The following is a 20,217-nucleotide window of genomic DNA, read 5'->3' as shown; positions in this document are numbered from 1 at the left end:
ACCGTGGCTTGACCCGCCTCGCTCCTCCTCATTTGCATTATAGCTACAGACACCAAAACAGCGCATTTGGGGGAAGCTCAATGTGCGACTGGCTCGGAGTGGCTGTAACTCTGCACCACGGCTGAATTTCGGGAACGTCTTTGAATACTTTGTTAGGTGCCCACTAATACCTATATTGAAGAATACATAAAATAGCATGTCATGGGACCTTTAAGGTTCACAGATTGTGATGTCCTAAGGTCCTAAAATTCCAATTAATAGGGGCTTGGACTCTCTCTGCTTGGACCTTTGCTCCGATAATAAAGACCTCTGTCTTAACTTTATTAAATTGCAGGAAATAATGTGACATCCACAGGTTGACATGATTAATGCATTGCACAATTTACGGTCTCATTCTTCCTGTGAGCTGCCAGTTAACAGACGAGGGGGGCGAAACGAATAACAACATTACAAGAATACAACAACAAGGATAATAAATATAGAAGAAATGTAAAAAAAGCAATTTCTGAAACATGTGAAAGAAACCAACAACCCTCGTTGAATTCCTTGTTCATGTCTACATGTGGCCTGCAGTTGTCTTCTCAAAACTGTGTTTGTGTATGACGTGTTACACCTCATATCCTTTTAGTCATTGCAATGACGAACACTCACTGTATGTGCAGGTATGCTGAGTTTACCTGATAACATCGGCTGGGGTCAGTTTCGGGGACCTTGAGACCTGTTTAATCAACGTCAGTAGTTCTTTGGCTAGGGATTTTTAGAAAAGGGTCCTTTTTTCCATTAATACGGTTAATGGTAATGTTAATCCATCTGTTCTATACAGGTTAGAATAACGTATAATTTACCACTGCAGACATGTGGAACACCCCTCAGTAAAGTATATTGCAATGACACTGAATTGGTTATAATTACATTTGATTGATTGCAACTTTAATGAAATTAAAGTATATTTTTTAATTTTAATTATGAAAAAATATTTTTAGATTGCAATGAACATCGATGCATCATTATACGTCGGTGTACGATCATTTGCACACACACACAAAAAAAAAATCATAAACAATTTTTTAAACTCGACATTAAGGGGGACACGATTTTGCTTGAAGGAGAACTGGTCGTTCTTCGGAACCGCTACTGCTGTCGTTGTGTCTCCCTTTGTTGCAGCTTCAGTTTAGCTTGATACAGAGATGTTCCAGACCCAGAACTCATCCACAATATATGAAATACAGATTATTAAACCAGAATATCCCGCCCATAGCGCTCAGGGGCATCCCGTCCTGGGCACTCTGTCGCGGGGTGAATGCGCATGGAAACGAGATGAATAGGCTAGATCAACATCTCATAAACCAACGGCATGCACAAATGTATTTTCTAATTTCCCGTCACATAGGCCATCATGTAGGCTGCGAGCGTGACGAACTCTGATAGGCTACCGCTTTTGACCTAAATAAAATAAATAAATTATCCATTGCTCTATTTCTACAGCATAGTCGGTTCTTTTGTCAATATTCAGCCTATTCAAATGCCAGAGTGAAACTAATGGCATACTAGGCTATAGCTTGGGGCGGCTACATCCATTTTTTCGACTGTTTATTGCCTTGTTTTATTGCACTTCTGCACAGTGATGCAGCAGCAGCAGTGCGCCCGCTACCACCACCGTCCTCTTCTCTTTAAAGGGTAACCAAACGCTGCAATGCAGAGACACGAGGGGGGGACGATTGAACATTAGCGTTGTATTTGCGTGCACCGGACCGAGAGGGAGGCTGAGCTCCGTCCACAACGTCTTCTCTGGAGCCCTGCCTCGCATCGTGGAGTTCGCCGGGCAGTCATGGTCGGACGGGGGCTTTGGATGTTCAGGTTCACGCGATTTGGGAAACGATGGAGCAGGTTTGGGATTTTGCCTTTCATCTGTTTGGCGCTAGTGGTGTGCGCCCTCGTCGCTCTGCTCTTCGTCGATTCCATCGAGTTATGGGTCACCTCCATGAACATGGACACATTGGTGGAGGCATCGCAGGGCAGGATTATCCCGCCCAAGAGCGTCCCCCCGACCAGACCAGAGGAGTTCTTGCTCATGCCGAGTCCCCTCGTCTGCCAACGTGCGAAACCATACCTTATAACCATAGTGGCCTCTGCGCCCAGGAATCAGCAAGCCCGCCAGGCCATCAGGGACACCTGGGGTGGGGAGGTCGAGGTGAGAGGCCTCCGGGTGATGACCCTGTTTATTGTGGGTGTGGTTCTGGACCGGGGACTGGCTAAGCTGTTGGTGGAGGAGGCACGGCTAAGAGGAGACCTGATCCAGGGGCGCTTCGAGGACACGTATTCCAACCTCACCCTGAAGACCCTGTCGATGCTGGGATGGGCACGCCGGTTCTGCCCCCAGGCTCACTTCATGGCCAAAGTGGATGACGACGTGTTGTTCAATCCGAGCGCACTTCTTCACTACCTTAACAGGAGCCGCAATCCGTACGAACAAGGAGACCTCTACCTAGGCCGGGTGCATCTCCATGTGGCTCCGGACAGGGACCCGGACAGCAAGCACTATCTCCCCGCCGGAGCATACCCTCCCCCCGTCTTTCCAGACTACTGCAGCGGAACGGCATACGTACTATCCCGCTCCGCGCTCCTCAAAGTGTCCCTGGCAGCCGCCGCCTCCCCCCTGTCCACGCCTCTGCCACCCGAGGATGTGTTCGTGGGGCTGTGTGCCCGTACGGCCGGGGTGCTGCCCTCCCATTGTCCTCTCTTCTCGGGCGGACCGGCAGTCCCCTACGGCCGGTGCTGTTACCAGACCATGGTGTCCGTCCACCACATCGCACCGAGGGAGATGCTGGGTTACTGGGCGGACATCCATTCGCCAAACCCCTGCTCTTGGATAAGTGTGCGCGCCTCTCTGGGGGTCTGCAAACTCCGGGCCCTGATTGGGAACGCTTTGGGCATCGAGCAGGGGCTGTGAACGTGTGACTTGGGAGAGAATTGCGTAGAATACATGTTGGATGCAGGGCTTTATCTCGCGTAGGCCTACTGTGAATAGCACAACCAAATAGTTGGCTGCCAAAATAAAGTAGGCCTACTTACTGCACTAAGAAAATCAAACTTTATTTTTTATAACTTGAATTGCAAAAATAAATTAACTAAATTAACTTTAACCGTAGCCTATTTTTTTTTGGCGGTGTTCTATCTCGTCCGGCTAAACTAAGTAGTGTAGTTTTAGTCACAAGCTTGTTGGCACTGATCAGTGTAGCTTCAAACGCCATAGCCTACCATAGATTTCGAAACAGTAGGCCTGACAACATGCAGATATAAAGAGCTCATAGCTTCCAAAGGGGGCTACTTCACAGGTCCAGTTGTATCTTTTAACTGCTTAAAACACGGATAAGGAGATAAGTCTTATCTATTATCAAATGCATGCAGACACAGCAAGCCCAACTCAATATACCTCTATATTTAGTCACATCTAGAAGGCAGGGCATCGACGCAATTACGATTATTTCCCTCATTACTTAGCCTATTTGAATTCCAAAATAAAATTGGGTAGTGACGGTGTCATAAAACTTGCCTACATGATAGGCAATTTCCTTATAGTAGGCCTATGAAACACAGAAAGTCCTAGTCAATGCATGAAAGTGTTTATTTGGAGGGGAAATGGTTAAGAATTAACCGCCAGACTTGTTCAATCTCGACTTTGAAGAACGAATTTGTGTTTAATATTATTTCGAGACTAATTATTTACTTCCGTTTTGGTATTGGAGAAGAATTGAGTCACTAAAAACCCTCAGGAATTGAACGCCCTCAATAAACATGTTCTCTTTCGCTGTACTTGAAAGTGCTTTTAAAAACAGGATGTGAATGTTTATTTATGGATGCAATGGTTGGAAGGTTCGCTGAACTTGAATCTGCCTGTACAAGAAGTCCTTGCTTCATGAGAATCTTTTAATTATCTGCATCACAATCACATTGTTCTCAAAAAAAAAAAAAAAAGTGATGCAGTACAAATAACTCATCTGGCAATCATCTTGACTAAATGGCAGCAGAGTGTGCGAATTTACCCTTCGAGCCATGTGGTTACATACTTTCCTGAAGCAAGACAGAAAATAACTAAATGGTTTGTGGAATCAATGAAGTGGCTTTGGGTTAGACAGGGGACCTAGTTGAAGAGTTGGAACTTTTGCACCCATAAGAACCATGTCTACATGAGCGACAGCGATGAACAGTCCTTGCGAGAACAAGCGGCATATTGTACAGTCTCGAGTGGGAAGACAAGAATGCGAACCCGCCCTTCATGGAAAGTCGAACGGTGACTCCGTCCGCTGGACCTCACGGGGCCGCCCGTTTCTTGAATCGGTCCAGAGCAGATCTCTGCACAGCAGATGTTTGCCCATTGTTTTTTTTCTTCCTTTCCTTTGCAGACTCTGCCTTTTCCTTCAAAGTTGTAATGATGATCTCCTGTGTAGACGCGGGACATAAATAAATATGAATATTCAGCAAGCAGTTGAGAATGTACAGATGGATGAACAGCATCTGAACAGCATTGTGAACTACTTACTCTCTTGTCTTCGTGAGCCACTTGATTCTTGCGCCTTATAACCCCTCCAGTGGAACTTCTGCCCTTCTTCCTCATGCGGGGCTTGAACTTATCTCTGGCAAGTGGGTCGTAGCCCTAGGTATGGTAACAGAGTTTAGAACACATCAATTATTTCACACATACATCCAGTGTTGGGTAGGATACTTTTAAAAATGTATCCATACATACCCAAAAATGTAATATATTCCGTATCGTATTCTGAATACTTGGAGTACTTCCACATTGAATTGCATTTTATAAGTGTAGGAATGCGGAATCAAATCCTGCTTACTAAATAGACCTATTCTGGTGTGTTCTTCTGTTCAAACTGGCTGAATGTGTTAGGCCCACGTCTCCCTGAAAGTGCACTATATTATATAATTTGCTGTAGAGGAACAAAGACTAAGGGTATGTTTGTGTACGTCTGTGAAAGTAAATAATCATGGCTATCCAGCGGGCTGCACTCGTGATATTGATTTGATTCATACAGTTGTGAACCGTTCGAACTCCTCCCTCATCCTGGTGCTGACTCCATGTTGAGGCTTGAGCCATGACTCATTTTCACCCGACGGTCTGACAATATGCTGCTAGTCTTGGAGTTGCTGCTAATCAGACAATAATTCCCATAATGTGAATGGCTGAGCAGGTGCCTGGTACGTCCAAAGGGGTGTATGCTTTTTGGAAGTGGATCGGACTGAGGTGCGTTCACTTTCACATCTCAAGCGAACCGTACCAGGGTTCGTTTGGATGCGAACCGAGACCAGCTGTTCAGCGAGGTCTAGGCCGGCTGATTTGGTTCGCATCGAAGTGAGGTGGTTGTATTCACACCAACGCAAATGTACCAAACCAAGGGACCAAACTTGTTTAGTGCGCACTAAATGCTGTTAGTGTGAAAGCACGAATAAACTTGTGAAACAGAAGTATCGTCATGTAATCCATTGATTTCAACAATTTAACTGTATTCTAAATACCAAGAATTTAAATTCTAACGGAATAGTTAGTTATAATTTGTATTCTGAATACGTAACGCCGGTACATGCATTCCGTTACTCCAACACTGCATACAGCGAGTTACTGACCAGGAGTTTGACTTTGTCCTGATGCTTCTGCTTGAACGTGGCGTAGTCCACTTGGCTCAGCTTTCCTGGATCGAGGGATATCAGCTCTGGCTGTATCTTCTCCAACAGGGCCTTGACCTCCCATTCTTGCCGTTGTTTGGCACTTCGGTATGGGTTCGAGTCCAGCCCATCAAAGTTGGGCTCACCAGCACCTAAACAACGCACGTATCCTTATGTTAGTTATTGTTGACAGAGGCAGCATAGTTGATAAGGTGGTGACTGTGGTTCACAACAAAAACCTTTAACCGACATGGGAAATGTGGTTAGACAGACAGAATTTGACAGCTCCCCTCCTTCAATTATTATTTTTAAGAAGCAAAGCGCTCTCAGAAACACATAATCAGCAGGTGGCTAGTCAACCATAAACCAATTCCAGGTTACTTGCCTAATCTATTGGGCGTCATCACCTGCTCTACATTAGATACATAATCTGTGTCTGGAGGGTGTGGATGATGGCTGGTTAAAGCAGACTCGCATGGCCCGAGTCCGGTTGATTGGACTCTGGACTCAACTGAGGTGCAGTCAATTATCGGGGCACATAGACCATCACCAAAACGGCTGGTTCAACCTATGTTGAACCAGCCTCCCACAGGAAAACAGCCATTTCCTGTTTATCAGGGACTCGGATATCCACACAGTATAACTGCAGCCCAAATAACGTACTGTACTGGTTCACTTATTTCAGCAACAGAAGGTGTCTACCACAAACAATGCATGAAGAAGCCAACCATATCCGGTTGATTTCACATTCAGAGTACAACCAATATTTTGAACATCAGGGACTGTGTTGTAGTGTTGTGGCTTCACTGCAGACCTGGCACCAGCATACTGGTGAAGCCCTCTCCATGGCCCACCCCAAGGACATCCTCATAGGGACAGAAGTGGAGGCCCCACACCGCTCCGTGCACTTTGTGTGCCATGTAGGGCTTTTTCACTGGTGTATTCCATACGTCTCTGTAGACCTGCGAGGACATTAAAACATGACATTAATACATCTTGAATAAAAAAATTAAAACTCCATGCATACAAAAACCCATTATGAAAGATGTTAAAAGTGACCTGGACAATGTCTCCAGTGGCGGCCGACAGCAGTCCCCTGTGGCTCAGAGCCAGGGAGGAGGCCCCGGCAGGCAGGAAGTAGGACTGAAAGGGCTTGAAGGACCTGAGGTCAAAAACCTTCAGCTTTTTGTCCATGCCCGACGTCACCATATAACTAAGGGAGGCACAGGAAACAACTGAGAAGGCTGCTCTCTAGTGGCCAACAATGGAAGTCACACATGGTAAGAATAATACAAACGCAGGGCTGGAATTCTCTAACCAGATGTACACTGCTGCAAGGCTGAAGTCAGCTTGAGACAAGCTTCAAATGATAAACAACTTAGGGTTGGTATTTTGAATTAAAGCCTGGCTAGTTTTACTAGCCCAAGCCCATTCATATATGCATCTATAAAAAAAGGTCGTCTTCGTGTCCCCTTAACCTTTTACACTTAAGGAGCAAGAGTGTGCTTTTGATCAAATTATCCCGGGTTTTACTGTAAATTTAAATATTGTTGGCTAGATGTCACAGTATTGTTGCAGTCTGATATAGTTGTGCCGAAAGCTTATGAAGGAACAAGTATCTTGCCCTAAAGAGATACATTTTTATTTTTACGTACGTGCCAGTCTTGTCCACAGCGACGGAGCGTACACCACCATGGTGACAGAGCATCTTGACGATCGCTTCCTTCTGATTGGGGGACCAGAGGGTGACGGTGCCGTTAGAATGGCCCAGGTGGATGATCGCATTCTGAGGATTCTGGCACATGACGTCCAGCCGGCCTGCTTTGGTGCCCACGGCCGCCACCTCCTTCCCAACGGACACGTCCAAGTACTGCAGGAAGCCTGTTGCGCTCTAGAGACACAAACCAATGGATGGCTTGATGAAAGCAGGAAAAGCCCATATGGGTGGCCTTATTTGAGTCAGCTATATAGTATTGATTGAATATAGCCCATGAGATTTAATTCACTGAACTGACTGGGGACTGTATGTAAAAAATACAACAACCCACAACACTTTCAGTTCAAAGTGAAGAGGTTGGCGTATAGAGATGCTGAATTAATGACCCAATGGTAGTCTTTGTGTTTTTATATTTTCTTATGTGAACTTACCGCTGTGGCTAACAAAAAGTGGTACGGGAGAAATTGCATGCGAAGAACATCGTTGAATTTTCGTATACAATGAAGCTCGATTCCACTGGAGTCATAGATGTACAGCCATTTCTTCTGTGCCACCGCATACATAGCCTCGCTATGGAGCCATCTGGATTGAAGGATATAAAAAAACATTTGATGCAATAACAAAGCAAACTAATAAATGCATTTCCTGCAGAAAATGCGGTGAGTGCTGTAGTATAAAGTGAGGTTGAAAATATTTTTTAATAAAGCCACATAGATTAAGACATAAAGAAACGTTAAATGGCTTAAATCAAGTGAAGGGATTTAAACAAAAGTCTAAATGGAATAAACAATGTAAACATGCACATCATTTAAAGGGGACATATGAAAACAACACTTTTCCTGGGATTTGGGGTGTTGTTTTGGGTCTTTGGTGCTCCCACACTAGGGGTGGGAATCTCTTGGCACCTCACGATTCGATTCCGATTATGAGGTCAACGATTCGATTCTGAAGCGATTATCGATGCAACAATTTTTTTCCAACAATTATTTCCCATGCATGATTTTCCAAAATACATATATACATCTGGGATGCTCAAGAGTTTGCTAATCACTTCCTACTTTTGTGATGATCATTAAAGTCATCAACAGATTAATTAACTAATCTAATATTTTATGAGAGAAATCTTTTGTCACGAATATGAAAATGAAAATTACAAAAAATATCCCTTTCTGGCAAACAGAATGTTGCAGCAGGCAAAAAAATAAATAAATAATAATAACTGATTATTAATTTATCTGCATCGAGACAGAATCGTTCTAGCGAGAATCAATTATTTTTCCCACTCCTAACCCACGCCCATACAAACTTTGAAGAAAGTCTGTACATGATTGTGAGATATGCATTTCTGAAAGTACCCCGCCTACAGTTACCAAACGAGCTAGTCAGTTGCGGCGCCTCCTCCTACGTAGGAAGGAGGCACAGTTGAATATTACCTCCCACTTCCCTACTCCCCTCCAATCAAAGCATAGCTAAGATTTTGTGGACCAGCGGACGAGCAGCTCCGTAGGGGGGAACTCGGCGGCAGCTCATCTCCGGGGGTACAATCTCTTTCTCTGCGGGACTGCCGCCGAGCTCCCCCCGCCGGAGCTGCCAAACTGCTGCCGAATAGTCAAATCTCCTAACCTTTATGCCTCCATTGCTTAAGCTTTGTGGAAAACGTCATTGGGTCATGGAGAGATGAAAAGGTGCTTCCTTTCAAACAAAGGAAAAGACGGCACTGTTTAAAATGAATTCGACTCAGCTTTTCCTAACCGACATCATTGCGTGAGTATTGCTGACCTCCAGCGCCTCTAGCGTGGAACTACAGTTTTCTGAAGTTGGACTACAACAAGCGCTCTTTCGAACCATTCGTTCTTGACGTATTGATTTCAATCAGGATGTCGCCAACACTGACAATAATTTAGGTCGGAATTGGCCAACCGGAATATTTTAGGCCACTTGAATCCCAATTCACATGCGAAAAAAAAAAGAAAGGCTCAACTTATGTTGATGTTGAAATTAACTGCCCCGAGTAGTCTCTTAAATGTATAGTCTGCATTTTACTTTCTAACGGTGTATATTGTGTGCTTAATAACCAGCAATAAATGAATTAATTTCGATTCAAATAATATGTTTCTGGAATTTTTATCCATGTTCATCAATTGTATTTTCTTCTCTTCTGCTTTACTGCGTCTTCACGTAGAGACGGTCAACTTCGTCGGTGGCATGTTGCAATAAATATTACCGCCATAAAGGATTATAGGATACCACCATCTCCTTTCATTTCGTAAAAGTTGCTCAGGAGTAACCAATGCTAAAGGAGGGTTAAAGGACGCATCAAGGCTCCTTTCCTAAGCATTTTAAGAAATCAAACCACCTCTCCTCCAAGAACTTCCGGGTCATCTCGTTAGGAAGGGAAATCTCCTATACAAATAAGAGAATTCGTAGAGGCCCCAGGTTGAGCCTTGTCCTACCAGACTCTTTTACTTCATTTCATTTGCACAGAGTCTGGCCCCTCTCCATTGACAAATGTTAACTCACTTGAAGGCGGGTGTTTGTTGGAGTTTAAAACTAAACGATCTGCCATAATCAATCACTAACGTTTGACTACAACTCAAACTAGCGCACACCCTCAACGTCATTGTTCTGAGCCACTCCCTCTATTTGCTGATTGGACCGGCAAAATTGGGCCGGAGAAAACCCGTGAATATACCGCAAACCCAGGGGTAGTACTGAAGGGAAATGAAAATCGAACGGAAGTACGTAGGCGGGCGGATCCAGGCTAGGTCAGGTTCATGACATCCACCGATGGCAGTGGCCGATGTTTACATGTTTAATGCTTCCTCCTCTTGAAATGTCACTGGAACATGTCTTACAAACTTACAAGCATATCGCTGATCGTTCTCCGAGGCAGTGAAATACTCCCACATGACAGACATTTTCTTTCACTTTTCTTTGTAAACAAACCACACATGCACGCGGGCGTTTTTTTCGGTCGTATCACTCCACAAGCGTCCTCGGTTGCTAACCGACGTCAACGTCTTTGGCGGACTATTTTTCAGCTGATCAATACTACGAATGCTGGAAACATAAAAATTTAAAAAGACACCGTATGAAGTTATTTTTTTGGCCATAGTTTCCAAATGCTAAAGACGTGTCTAGTTCACCGTCATGCAGGCTGTGTTCAGTAAAATAAATAGCGATCTGTTTCGGCGCATGTAGGCCTATCTGCCTAAGCCCATGTTGAAATAATTTTGATGTTGAATGTTGATGGCGCAGTTGTTGAAATAAACAGATTGATTTCACACAAATCATAAAAGCCTCTCCCTGTGTCAATGTGTGTGCGTGTATACGAGGTGTGTGTCTGCGTGGGGGGTTAGGGTTTGTTTCCCTTGCACAAAAGGGGGAATAAATAACAACAAAAACATCGGTATCGGCATCGGCCAAATTGCTATTTTAAACATCTGTATCGGCCCAGAATTTCACAATCGGTGCATCCCTAATAAACACTAACAAAGAACAGTTTGGTTCATCTGAATATTTGGGGCCAGCTCTATAAGACAGACTTACTTCACATCATTGACAGTCTCCATCACGTTGATCTCACACAGCAGCTGTTTAGTCTGCCAGTCCAGGCAGGCCACATGCCCCCTCCTCCCACCCAGTAACAGTTGGCTGCAAACAGAACAAATAGCACAACAGGGAAAACAGGATTAATGTACAAATATCTACCAAACAACTCAAATAACTTCATAACTTGTTTCATGCTTAAAGTCGTTAATACCAACCGTCCAGTCTTGCTGTAATCCAAACGATAAGGCCCAAACTGGGATAGGTTTAGATTAAAATACTAGAAAGGAGAAGAAAATTAGCTGAATGAAAAGTGTTCATGACACACAGATAGCCTAACACAGCCAGCACGTATTTGCCTCGCTCATGAAGACTGGATACCGTCTTTGATGAGGGGTGGCGTCAGAGAACCTTACTTTGCATCTGGATGAGCTTCAGCCAGTCGGATGCTAAATCCAGATAGTTATAGCGAAACACATTCATTTTTTCCAGAGTAAACAGTCTTAAAAAACGTCACCATTACGTCTAACAATCCCCAACGCAGCACAAATATTATAATTAAGCAATTCTATAAAATCTTTAACAGCACTGCTCTGTTTCATCACCATCTACATTGCTCGGTTAACTCAGATAACTGAGTGTTAGAGACTGGCTGTTCATGCCAGGCTAGTTCAAGAACAATATATCGAGGCGAAGTGGTGAGCTTGCACAATTTAAGGAATTTTTGAAGGCAAAGTCACAGTGCCATCGGCAACATTAATTAACTGACGTTCAATAGAACACATGACATGACATTCTGATGGCTGCAATGATGTACGGCGCCCAACCTTGGCTCCAGCCGTTATATCCACAGCATCAGCAATATCCTCTTGGGAGATGGTACACGTGTCCTCATCTTCATCTCCTTCTAGAAAACTAGAGTAAATAGAGGGTCAAATCACCGTTGGGAAAAACATATTCCAAGACTCAAAATCAGTTGTAGTCGTCGAGAGAGATTACCCAGCATCCTCTTGGAGAAGAAGTTGGTCGTGTCGGGCAGATTCCTTTTCAGTAATTTCTGCCTCAGCCTGTGAGCTAGCCACAACACGCCTTAGCTTAGAGAGATGCTGAGGAAGCTAGAAGACAGAAATACTGTGCATTAATGACCGGTTGTGTCCACCTAGATGGTAGCAGAGGTCAGCATTCACTGACAGTCATAAAGACGCCTCCCATATATAGAGAATGGAAGTTCAAATAACTGAAATGGGTTGAAAATCACAAAACAGATTGACAACAGAACATTACAAAGTGCAAATATTAAAGACAGGACATTACCTGATCAATTTTCATTTTCCTCCGGAATTTAAGCCGCTTCTCCTCAGGAACTGGTGCAGATCCTGGGAAGGGATCAGGCTTCTGAAGACAAAAAAAACATCAGCAATTAGCCAGCTATAGAGACGAAACAAACATCTTTAATGTGATCACAATGATCCTAGTATTCCAATGGTGATCGTCACACGCAGACTGACAGACCCTTGTTATGGCCTTCTTTCCAAGTCTTCCTGCCGCTTTATATTTTTCCTTCTTCTCTGAAGCCCTGGTCTGCTGGTTGGTTTGGCTGCCCAGTGGAGCTGGCTGGTCCCCCGGCACGTGAGATCCACCCGGGGCTTCATCCTTCTTCTCCTCACCAGAGCCCTGCCAGTAACGCTCAGAAACCTGTCGGTACAAACAAAGTGGAATCATATATTTCTATAAGCACAGAAAGAAACTGTATCACTGTTATGAGTCACGCAAGTGGCTTTAAGATTAAATAAATAGCTTCCTACATTTTCAAACGCGCAGCCATTGCTAATGTTAAGATCACTTTTGGTCTTTCGCTTCAGTGGTGTAGTATAAAAATTATCAATAACTGACAATGTACGGAGCTCATATAGCTAGCGGAGCATTTATTATGGTTAGAAATTTGTCAATTACCTTTTTCTTTTTCTCCACGTGTGTATGTTTCAGCGCTACCTCCGCCGACGCCATCTTTATTGTGTATGTTCAGAGAGATCTTTACGTCATCAATGTATTATTCATCTTTGTTTTTTTTACAGGCGGCGTCACGCAACGTCATCGGCGCACTGCCGCCCCTGCTGTTCTGGAGTGAGGGCGCCTGGCTGGCAGAGGACGGTCAATGATTTTGCCCCGTTCATTCTCATTCGCAACAATCGCACCATTAATCTCTCCCTTTTCCCGGTTTTAACACACAGTTACAGAATATGCTCTACGGTTTGTAATTCCACGGCAAATGTCATTGCATGTACAATGCTTCGCAAGGACCTATAAACGTATTTAAGCTGAATTAAACTTAAATACTTCTCAGCCAATGGGATGGCACCCCTGGGAAGAAAGGAGCAGCAAAAATGTAAAAGACCAAGTTTTCACCAATTCATTTTTTTGCCAGCTATATGTTTTACTTATTCTTTTTTTGTTGCTTCATTGACTTGTATCCCCCTCAAATTATTTGTTTGATTATAGTTTTGTTAGATATATTGACACATGATGGTCTATGTGGCCTATGGTCCACTAATGTTGTATTTGCTAACTTGTATTTGCTAACTTGTATTTGCAGTACTATTACAAAATGTTTGTCTGCTGGAACACTTTGTATCTTTGGGAAAGATAATAGCACCTGCCAAAGGTATTGCCGAAGAGAAGGACACAGAATTCTTCGAGATTAATACCTCAAGGCCTTGTCCAATTTCATTGCTCATAGGAAAATGTTGCTCATTCACTTACCGTGGAGCCATGTCCAAAAGCCATTTAAAGGTAGCGTAAGGGGTAAGGGGGAGGGCTAACATTCCTTCAAAATTGAGATTTTCGATGGGCACACTCAAAGAAACTGAGAACGCTCCAGTTGTGACATGCTCCCACGATACCTTGCGAGAAAATGGAAAATCAAGAAAAATCCTATAGGCAAGATGGCGGGCGAAAAAGATGCGACAGTATGGAAGACCACAAATGTAAGTGTTTTCTATGTTAATAATCACGCCGCGGGATCCGCAGCCCGGCCGTGGACCGGGGGCTCATGTCGTATGATATCCATATGTTCCATGTTCTAGGGACTCCAGATTGAAGATAAACTTTAATCCCATGCCAAGTAATGCAATAATTCGTTTTAAAAATGCTTATTAGCCTGGAGAATGGTGAATCAATGTGATGTTGTTTCTTTTTATAAACCAGTGTATTTTTGGTAGAAATATATATAAAAATAATAATCACTATATATTGTACGTAAGATGTGGCCATATAACCCAGTTATAATTCCTTCTTATCTGTTTTCTTTCAGGAGATCATTGAGGCCGCTGCCATCACAGAGCCAATCACCATCACCTCAAGCACCTCTTCTGCATTGGTAGCCCTAAAACCCCCAGGAAAATAAAAAGATAAACCACCCACTGGTTGTTTAAAAAACCGACCAAAGTTATTGATAAAATGTGATGGTTGATGCCTTTTTGTAATGTGCAATATTAGTTCCATGAGATCACTGGTTCTTGTTTGTATGTTATTTATTAGTGCGGTGCATCTCTCCTTTATAGGACGATCCGATACGCATCTAGATACATGTTGTCACGGTTAGCGGGTGGCAGGCAAGAAGGTAGGACCTAATAGCAGACAGTTCGGGTAAAGGATAATTTATTAGCGCAAAAGGCAAGGAACACCGAGAACACAGGTGACGCAGGTAACACAGGGAACACAGGTAACACACAGGACACAACTCACCACAAACTACAATGATACGACGAGGGACAAAGGAAAGACAATAGGGGAGGGAGCAGTAATCACACAGGAGGGAAACTTGACCGGACAAGGGGAGAAACAAGACAGAGATACCAAAGTAAAAAAGGAAACACCAAAACAAGACAGGGAAACAGACAGACCATGACACATGTGCTACGATACGATCCAGGGACGATACATTTTAATATGGAACGATTCGATGCGATTCGATTCAATGTTTAACGATCCGGTGCTATTTGATGAGATATGAATCAATCTGATAGATACAGTTAATATGCATTTAACATTAAGGCATTCATTTTCTATTAATTAAAATAAGCCATCCATAAAAGAGGCATTGCCTACTTTCAAACATATATATGGTATAGGGTCCATGGAATCGTAGGTTTTAATATTTATGTCTTTATGGAAATAAAGTGTTTCTTCTTTAAAGTGTTCTTGTTCTTAACCAATTCATACCTAATACCACCTTTAACATGTAGCTAAGTGACATTCAAAATAAATGGTATATTACGAGGGACAGATTGTAGCATTAAAAAAATCCTTTATTTAAGCATGCCAATTACAAAATACATGATATAAATACCATTTCAGGTTATACACCTTTACAATGGGGCTTGCTCGTTGCCGGAGACAATGGCAGCCAGTCTGTCTCTTGTAGCATTACCAGGTGTCTGGTTATCTGCTAGGGGGTCACGGGGAGGTTCGGGGTCATGCATTTCGAGTTGACTTATGATGACTAATGATGAGGTCACAGGGTAGGGACTACCGATGACGTCACAGGGTAGGGTTGTCCCGTTTGGTAGGGGAAGAAGGGTAGGGGTAGTGGGTCGGCTTAAAAGTTAGGGTTAGGGTTGAGCAATGAGGGGTAGGGTTGAGCAATGATTATGAATTAAAGTGTATGCGTGTATGTCTATATGTCTGTGTGCCTGGACACTTGACGAGAGATAGACAAGTTGTGCTCCATTGTTGGTTCAACTTCCACAGACGAAGAGATAGAACAAGTCAGACATCTATTGCAGTTTGATAATATGAAGAAAGTCAACAGGACAAAAGTAAAAATGAAAAAAAGATGATCGTGAATGATGGCAATGGCCGGCACAGGATGGTGAATGTTTTTACCCCGTTCATTCTCATTTGCACCATTAATCTCTCCCTTTCCCAGGTTAACAGCATATGCTCTACGATTTCTAATTTACTGCCAAATTTCCTTTTGCTGTACAATACTTCCCTATGATCCGTATACGTATTTAAGATTATTTACACTTGAATACTAAGAGCTCATTAGCTTATGGGAAGGCACTCCTGGAAAAGAAAACTCCAAAGCGAAGGACTGCAAACTAAAGGTCAGGCACCTGGGAGCAGAGGCCCACAGAAGTCTGACAAAAATGTAAAATTTCAAGTTTTCATGATTAACAGACTCATTTGTTTGTCAACTGGAACACGGTGTATCTTTGGGAAAGACAACAGCACCTACAAACTAATTTGTTTTTCAACTGGAACACGGTGTATCTTTGGGAAAGACAACAGCACCTACAAACTAATTTGTTTGCTAGCTTTGTGTTTTACTTTTTTTTTGCGTCATTAAATTGTATTCTCCCTCAAAGTATTTGTTGGATTATAGTTTTGTTTGATTAGATTGACACATGATATCTCATACCCCACCTTCTCCTCAGCCGATATAAACGGCTAGATACCTTTAGTTCCCAGAGTCACATCGCTATAATTCAGAGTTTGACTATCTGTTGTCACAGTTGGACAGTTGTTTAATCCGAAGATGGGAAGCAAAGGGATTTCAATGATAAAAACCTGCAAACGCTGAGGAAGAAAACAACAGGCGTGCAAGAAACACTGCAGCAGTATGCACTGGCGGCCAACATGCATATAGATAAGGTGGTACATGGAGTTTCCCCCTGCCCTGCTCCACCCACCAACGCTGCCCAACACCTTCAATTATTAACACAGCCGCTCGGCACGCGACAGTTGTGCAATAAAAAAAGGGAAAGGAAAGGGATTTCATGTTCAGAACCCACAGAACACAGAGAGGGTAAACACTGCAATAAGGAGAAGCGATGGCAGCCGACATACCGGTAGACAAGGTAATGCTTTGATTGTTGGTTTTCTGCCAAACAAATTACTTCTACAGAAATGTTTTGAATTCTCTCAAAATGTTGTTTTTAAAAAAGTTTAATATTATCTAAAAGGTCAAACAGATCTAACAATAGTTTTGCCTTGTTTATTCTAAAGTCAAGTTACAATTATTAACCTGTAGGATATCTCAAACAATTATGTTCAACCTAATGTAAAAACCCAGACAACAATGTCAGGCATATGTCAAATATTGTAGAACTTTGTTCAAATAAGATATTATCACATATGCATCCATACAATTTCTTTATCAATGTATTTATTTTGCTCAACTTTTCCTCAGACCACGACGCCGCCTCGGCCGAGTCTATTTGATTTCCATGGAGTCTCAATGATTCATTCTTTCACAGACAACTGGGAGAAAGTTCAAAACTTCCAAGCCAGATCAGATGATATCCTCATCGCGACGTACCCAAAAGCAGGTTTGTGAGCCCAACAATCGAAGTTGAGGAGATTTTGAGTGTATTAAATGCACGTTTTTGTAATTTTTGTCATCGTTACTTAAAGTAACTATCACCGAATGAGACAAGGCCTTCGGTCCACTGATGCTCTTGTATTTGCGGTATTATGACAAAATGGATGTAGGCTGCGTCACTTTGTATCTGTTGGAAATATAAAAGTACTGGCCAATAGTTTTTCCAAAGAGAATGACACTGAATTCTTCAAGATTAACACTTTTCTCTCTCTCTCTCTCTCTCTCTCTCTCTCTCTCTCTCTCTCTCTCTCTCTCTCTCTCTCTCTCTCTCTCAGGAACTACATGGGTCTCCTACATTCTTGATCTCCTGTATTTTTCCCAGTCACAGCCAGATCGTCAGACATCCACCCCTATTCATGAGAGAGTACCTTTCCTCGAGTCGAAGTACCCAAACCATCCTTCTGGTGAGATTGTGTTATATTTCCATGTCAGTCTTCTCATGAAAAATAAAATTGTTTAACATTTTTCTATTTCCCTATAATATTTTGGTAACTCACATTCATTATGGAAAACTTTAAAATAGCATATGATACTGATATTTTTTAATGATATGGTCAGAAGTAGATTATGCCTTTTGTGAGCAAAATATCCCAAAAGTGAACAGTACACAGTACACTGAAGTATTAAATGTGAGTGCTATAAGTAAGTTAATGATGAGTTAATGGTTCATCTTCCCATTCAGGAACGGATCGGGCAGACAGTCTCGATTCTTCTCCTCGTCTCATCAAAACTCACCTGCCGGTCCAGATGATTCCAAAGTCGTTTTGGGAACAGAAATGCAGGGTACAGTATTTATTTTAAGTATAAAAGCTGAAGGTCGGCGTTAAGTACATTTGTACACCCTATTTTTAGTAAATTGTGCACAATTGTACAGTTGTGTTGTGTATTCTGAATATATTTTTTAATGACATTTCAATCAAAATCTGTGATAATTACTTTGAGATATATTTCATATGTATATTGATATATCATTGTAGTTATTTACAAAGGATGCCATTGCCAATAAAGACCTTACAAATATTGTTTCAGAGATGTAAATGCCTACAATGGGGGTTCTCTCTGCAGGTAGTGTATGTGGCCCGTAATGCTAAAGACAATGCAGTGTCTTTTTTCCACTTTGACCGCATGGACTTATGCCAACCAGAGCCAGGAGAGTGGAACAGCTACCTACAGAGATTCATGGACGGAAAGAGTCTGTACATCACACATTAAAGCAAAATATACATAATCAACAGAATTCAGGCCTACATTTTTCTCTGCTTCACCTTCATTAGAAGTTTCTGATGGATTCCTCTCTGATTTTAGTGTTATTTGGATCCTGGTATGATCATGTGACTGGCTGGTGGGAGAGGAAACAGTCCCATCCTGAAATCCACTACATGTTCTTTGAAGATATGGTTGAGGTAAGTAGTGTTTGTGCAAGAGCAGCAGTTCTTAATCAGGGGTATGTGTTCCCAAAATGAAAAAATAGAACCTTGTGGTCAAGATGTAGGGTTAAAGTGTGTGTGTGTGTGTGTGTGTGTGTGTGTGTGTGTGTGTGTGTGTGTGTGTGTGTGTGTGTGTGTGTGTGTGTGTGTGTGTGTGTGTGTGTGTGTAGGACACTGGACGAGAGATAGACAAGTTGAGTTCCTTTCTTGGTTCAAATTCGACAGCCGCAGAGAAGGAACAGATCAGACATCTAGTGCAGTTTGATAACATGAAGAAGAACGACATGACCAACTACTCATCATTTGACGAAATGGACTTTAATATCTCTCCCTTCATGAGAAAAGGTAAGACTTGTAACTTTAAAGGGCTCATGTCATGCCACCAGGTGTGTGTGATTAACTAATCACACCCACACCTGGTGGCATGACATGAGACCTTTAAAGGTTAAAGTTCACGATGTCCTTAATTTTGACTGACACATTAGCTGCATTCAAAATCGTTCCCTATTCATTCACTCACTATTCCCTATGTAGTGTTCATGATATAGTGCACTATATAGGGAACGAACAAACGAGAATTCTGACACTGCGCTGAACATTTCTAAACTTCAATTGCGTCAGTAAATGCGCCGGGTATTTGTGTGACGCAGAGAGATGCGCCCATATCATGAAACAAACCAGGCACTCACAAGGAAAGCTGGAGGTTGTATTGACGTTGAATGTTACATTTCCTTGTTCAAGGTATTTTTTAAATTATGTTTGAATGTTACATTTTCTATGTTAATTCCCAAATTAATTGTTGACATTTCTACCACAGCCGGAGACTCCATTAAATGTATTTCGTTTTCGCGGCTATTCAGCTTCTTCTCTTCCGGAAAACACGACAGCATTGCATTGTGGTATACGGGAGTAATGTGTAGGGAACATCGTATGTACACTCAAATTTTGGGTATTTTAAGTGCACTATATAAGTGCAAGAAATTAACCACTGAGAATTCGAACACCACTACAAAATGGCGAGCACCCTATATAGTGCACTATATCCGTCATAGGGAACGATTTCGAACACAGCCATTGTATTTCACAGGGAAGGTTGGTGACTGGAAAAACCACTTCACCCTAGCCCAGAATGAACAGTTCGATGAAGACTATATGAAGAAGATGAAGAAGAATGCATCACTGCAGTTCCGCACTATAGTCTGAAGTCTGGCCAGGCTACTCTCATATCATGATTAAACCTGAGTGACAGGAGGATATGTATGATCTTTCTACAAGGACATAGTTTACAATGTCTTGTTGGGCTTTATATTAGTCCTAGCCATAATCGTCAATCGAAAGTGTGTTTGTCAATAATGAAAACATCCGCACTCAACAATAAAAATGTGTCTCATTGATTTTAATTATATTATTATTATTATTATTATTATTATTCTGCACAAAAGTTTGAAGACCATGCAGGCTAC

General features: G+C 42.5%; 3 protein-coding genes across 3 annotated transcripts; 2 read left to right on the top strand and 1 right to left on the bottom strand.

Annotated features, from left to right (window-relative positions):
• Positions 1–1,409: 1,409 nt before the first annotated feature.
• LOC130384505 (beta-1,3-galactosyltransferase 4-like) lies at positions 1,410–5,487 on the top strand. Its single transcript, XM_056592729.1, has one exon. The coding sequence runs from the start codon at positions 1,829–1,831 to the stop codon at positions 2,948–2,950; it is 1,122 nt and encodes a 373-aa protein (XP_056448704.1). The 5' UTR covers positions 1,410–1,828; the 3' UTR covers positions 2,951–5,487.
• On the bottom strand, positions 3,471–12,997 carry LOC130384494 (WD repeat-containing protein 46-like). The gene is made up of 14 exons (XM_056592718.1): positions 12,896–12,997; positions 12,455–12,637; positions 12,257–12,337; positions 11,942–12,057; positions 11,770–11,857; positions 11,161–11,222; positions 10,943–11,047; positions 7,825–7,975; positions 7,332–7,567; positions 6,736–6,889; positions 6,491–6,638; positions 5,638–5,828; positions 4,541–4,654; positions 3,471–4,440 (listed from the first exon to the last, which is right to left on the bottom strand). The coding sequence occupies exons 1-14, from the start codon at positions 12,947–12,949 to the stop codon at positions 4,312–4,314; spliced, it is 1,812 nt and encodes a 603-aa protein (XP_056448693.1). The 5' UTR covers positions 12,950–12,997; the 3' UTR covers positions 3,471–4,311.
• Positions 12,998–16,693: 3,696 nt separating this feature from the next.
• Positions 16,694–20,145, top strand: LOC130384485 (cytosolic sulfotransferase 3-like). The gene is made up of 8 exons (XM_056592708.1): positions 16,694–16,803; positions 17,136–17,274; positions 17,603–17,731; positions 18,010–18,110; positions 18,393–18,519; positions 18,633–18,730; positions 18,925–19,099; positions 19,842–20,145. Exons 1-8 carry the CDS (start codon positions 16,777–16,779, stop codon positions 19,955–19,957), a joined length of 912 nt encoding a protein of 303 aa, XP_056448683.1. The 5' UTR covers positions 16,694–16,776; the 3' UTR covers positions 19,958–20,145.
• Positions 20,146–20,217: the final 72 nt, after the last annotated feature.

Source organism: Gadus chalcogrammus, chromosome 1 (genome assembly GCF_026213295.1).
Source record: "Gadus chalcogrammus isolate NIFS_2021 chromosome 1, NIFS_Gcha_1.0, whole genome shotgun sequence".
In the NCBI taxonomy this organism is placed as follows: Eukaryota; Metazoa; Chordata; class Actinopteri; order Gadiformes; family Gadidae; genus Gadus; species Gadus chalcogrammus.
This window is presented reverse-complemented; position numbering and strand designations above follow the sequence as displayed.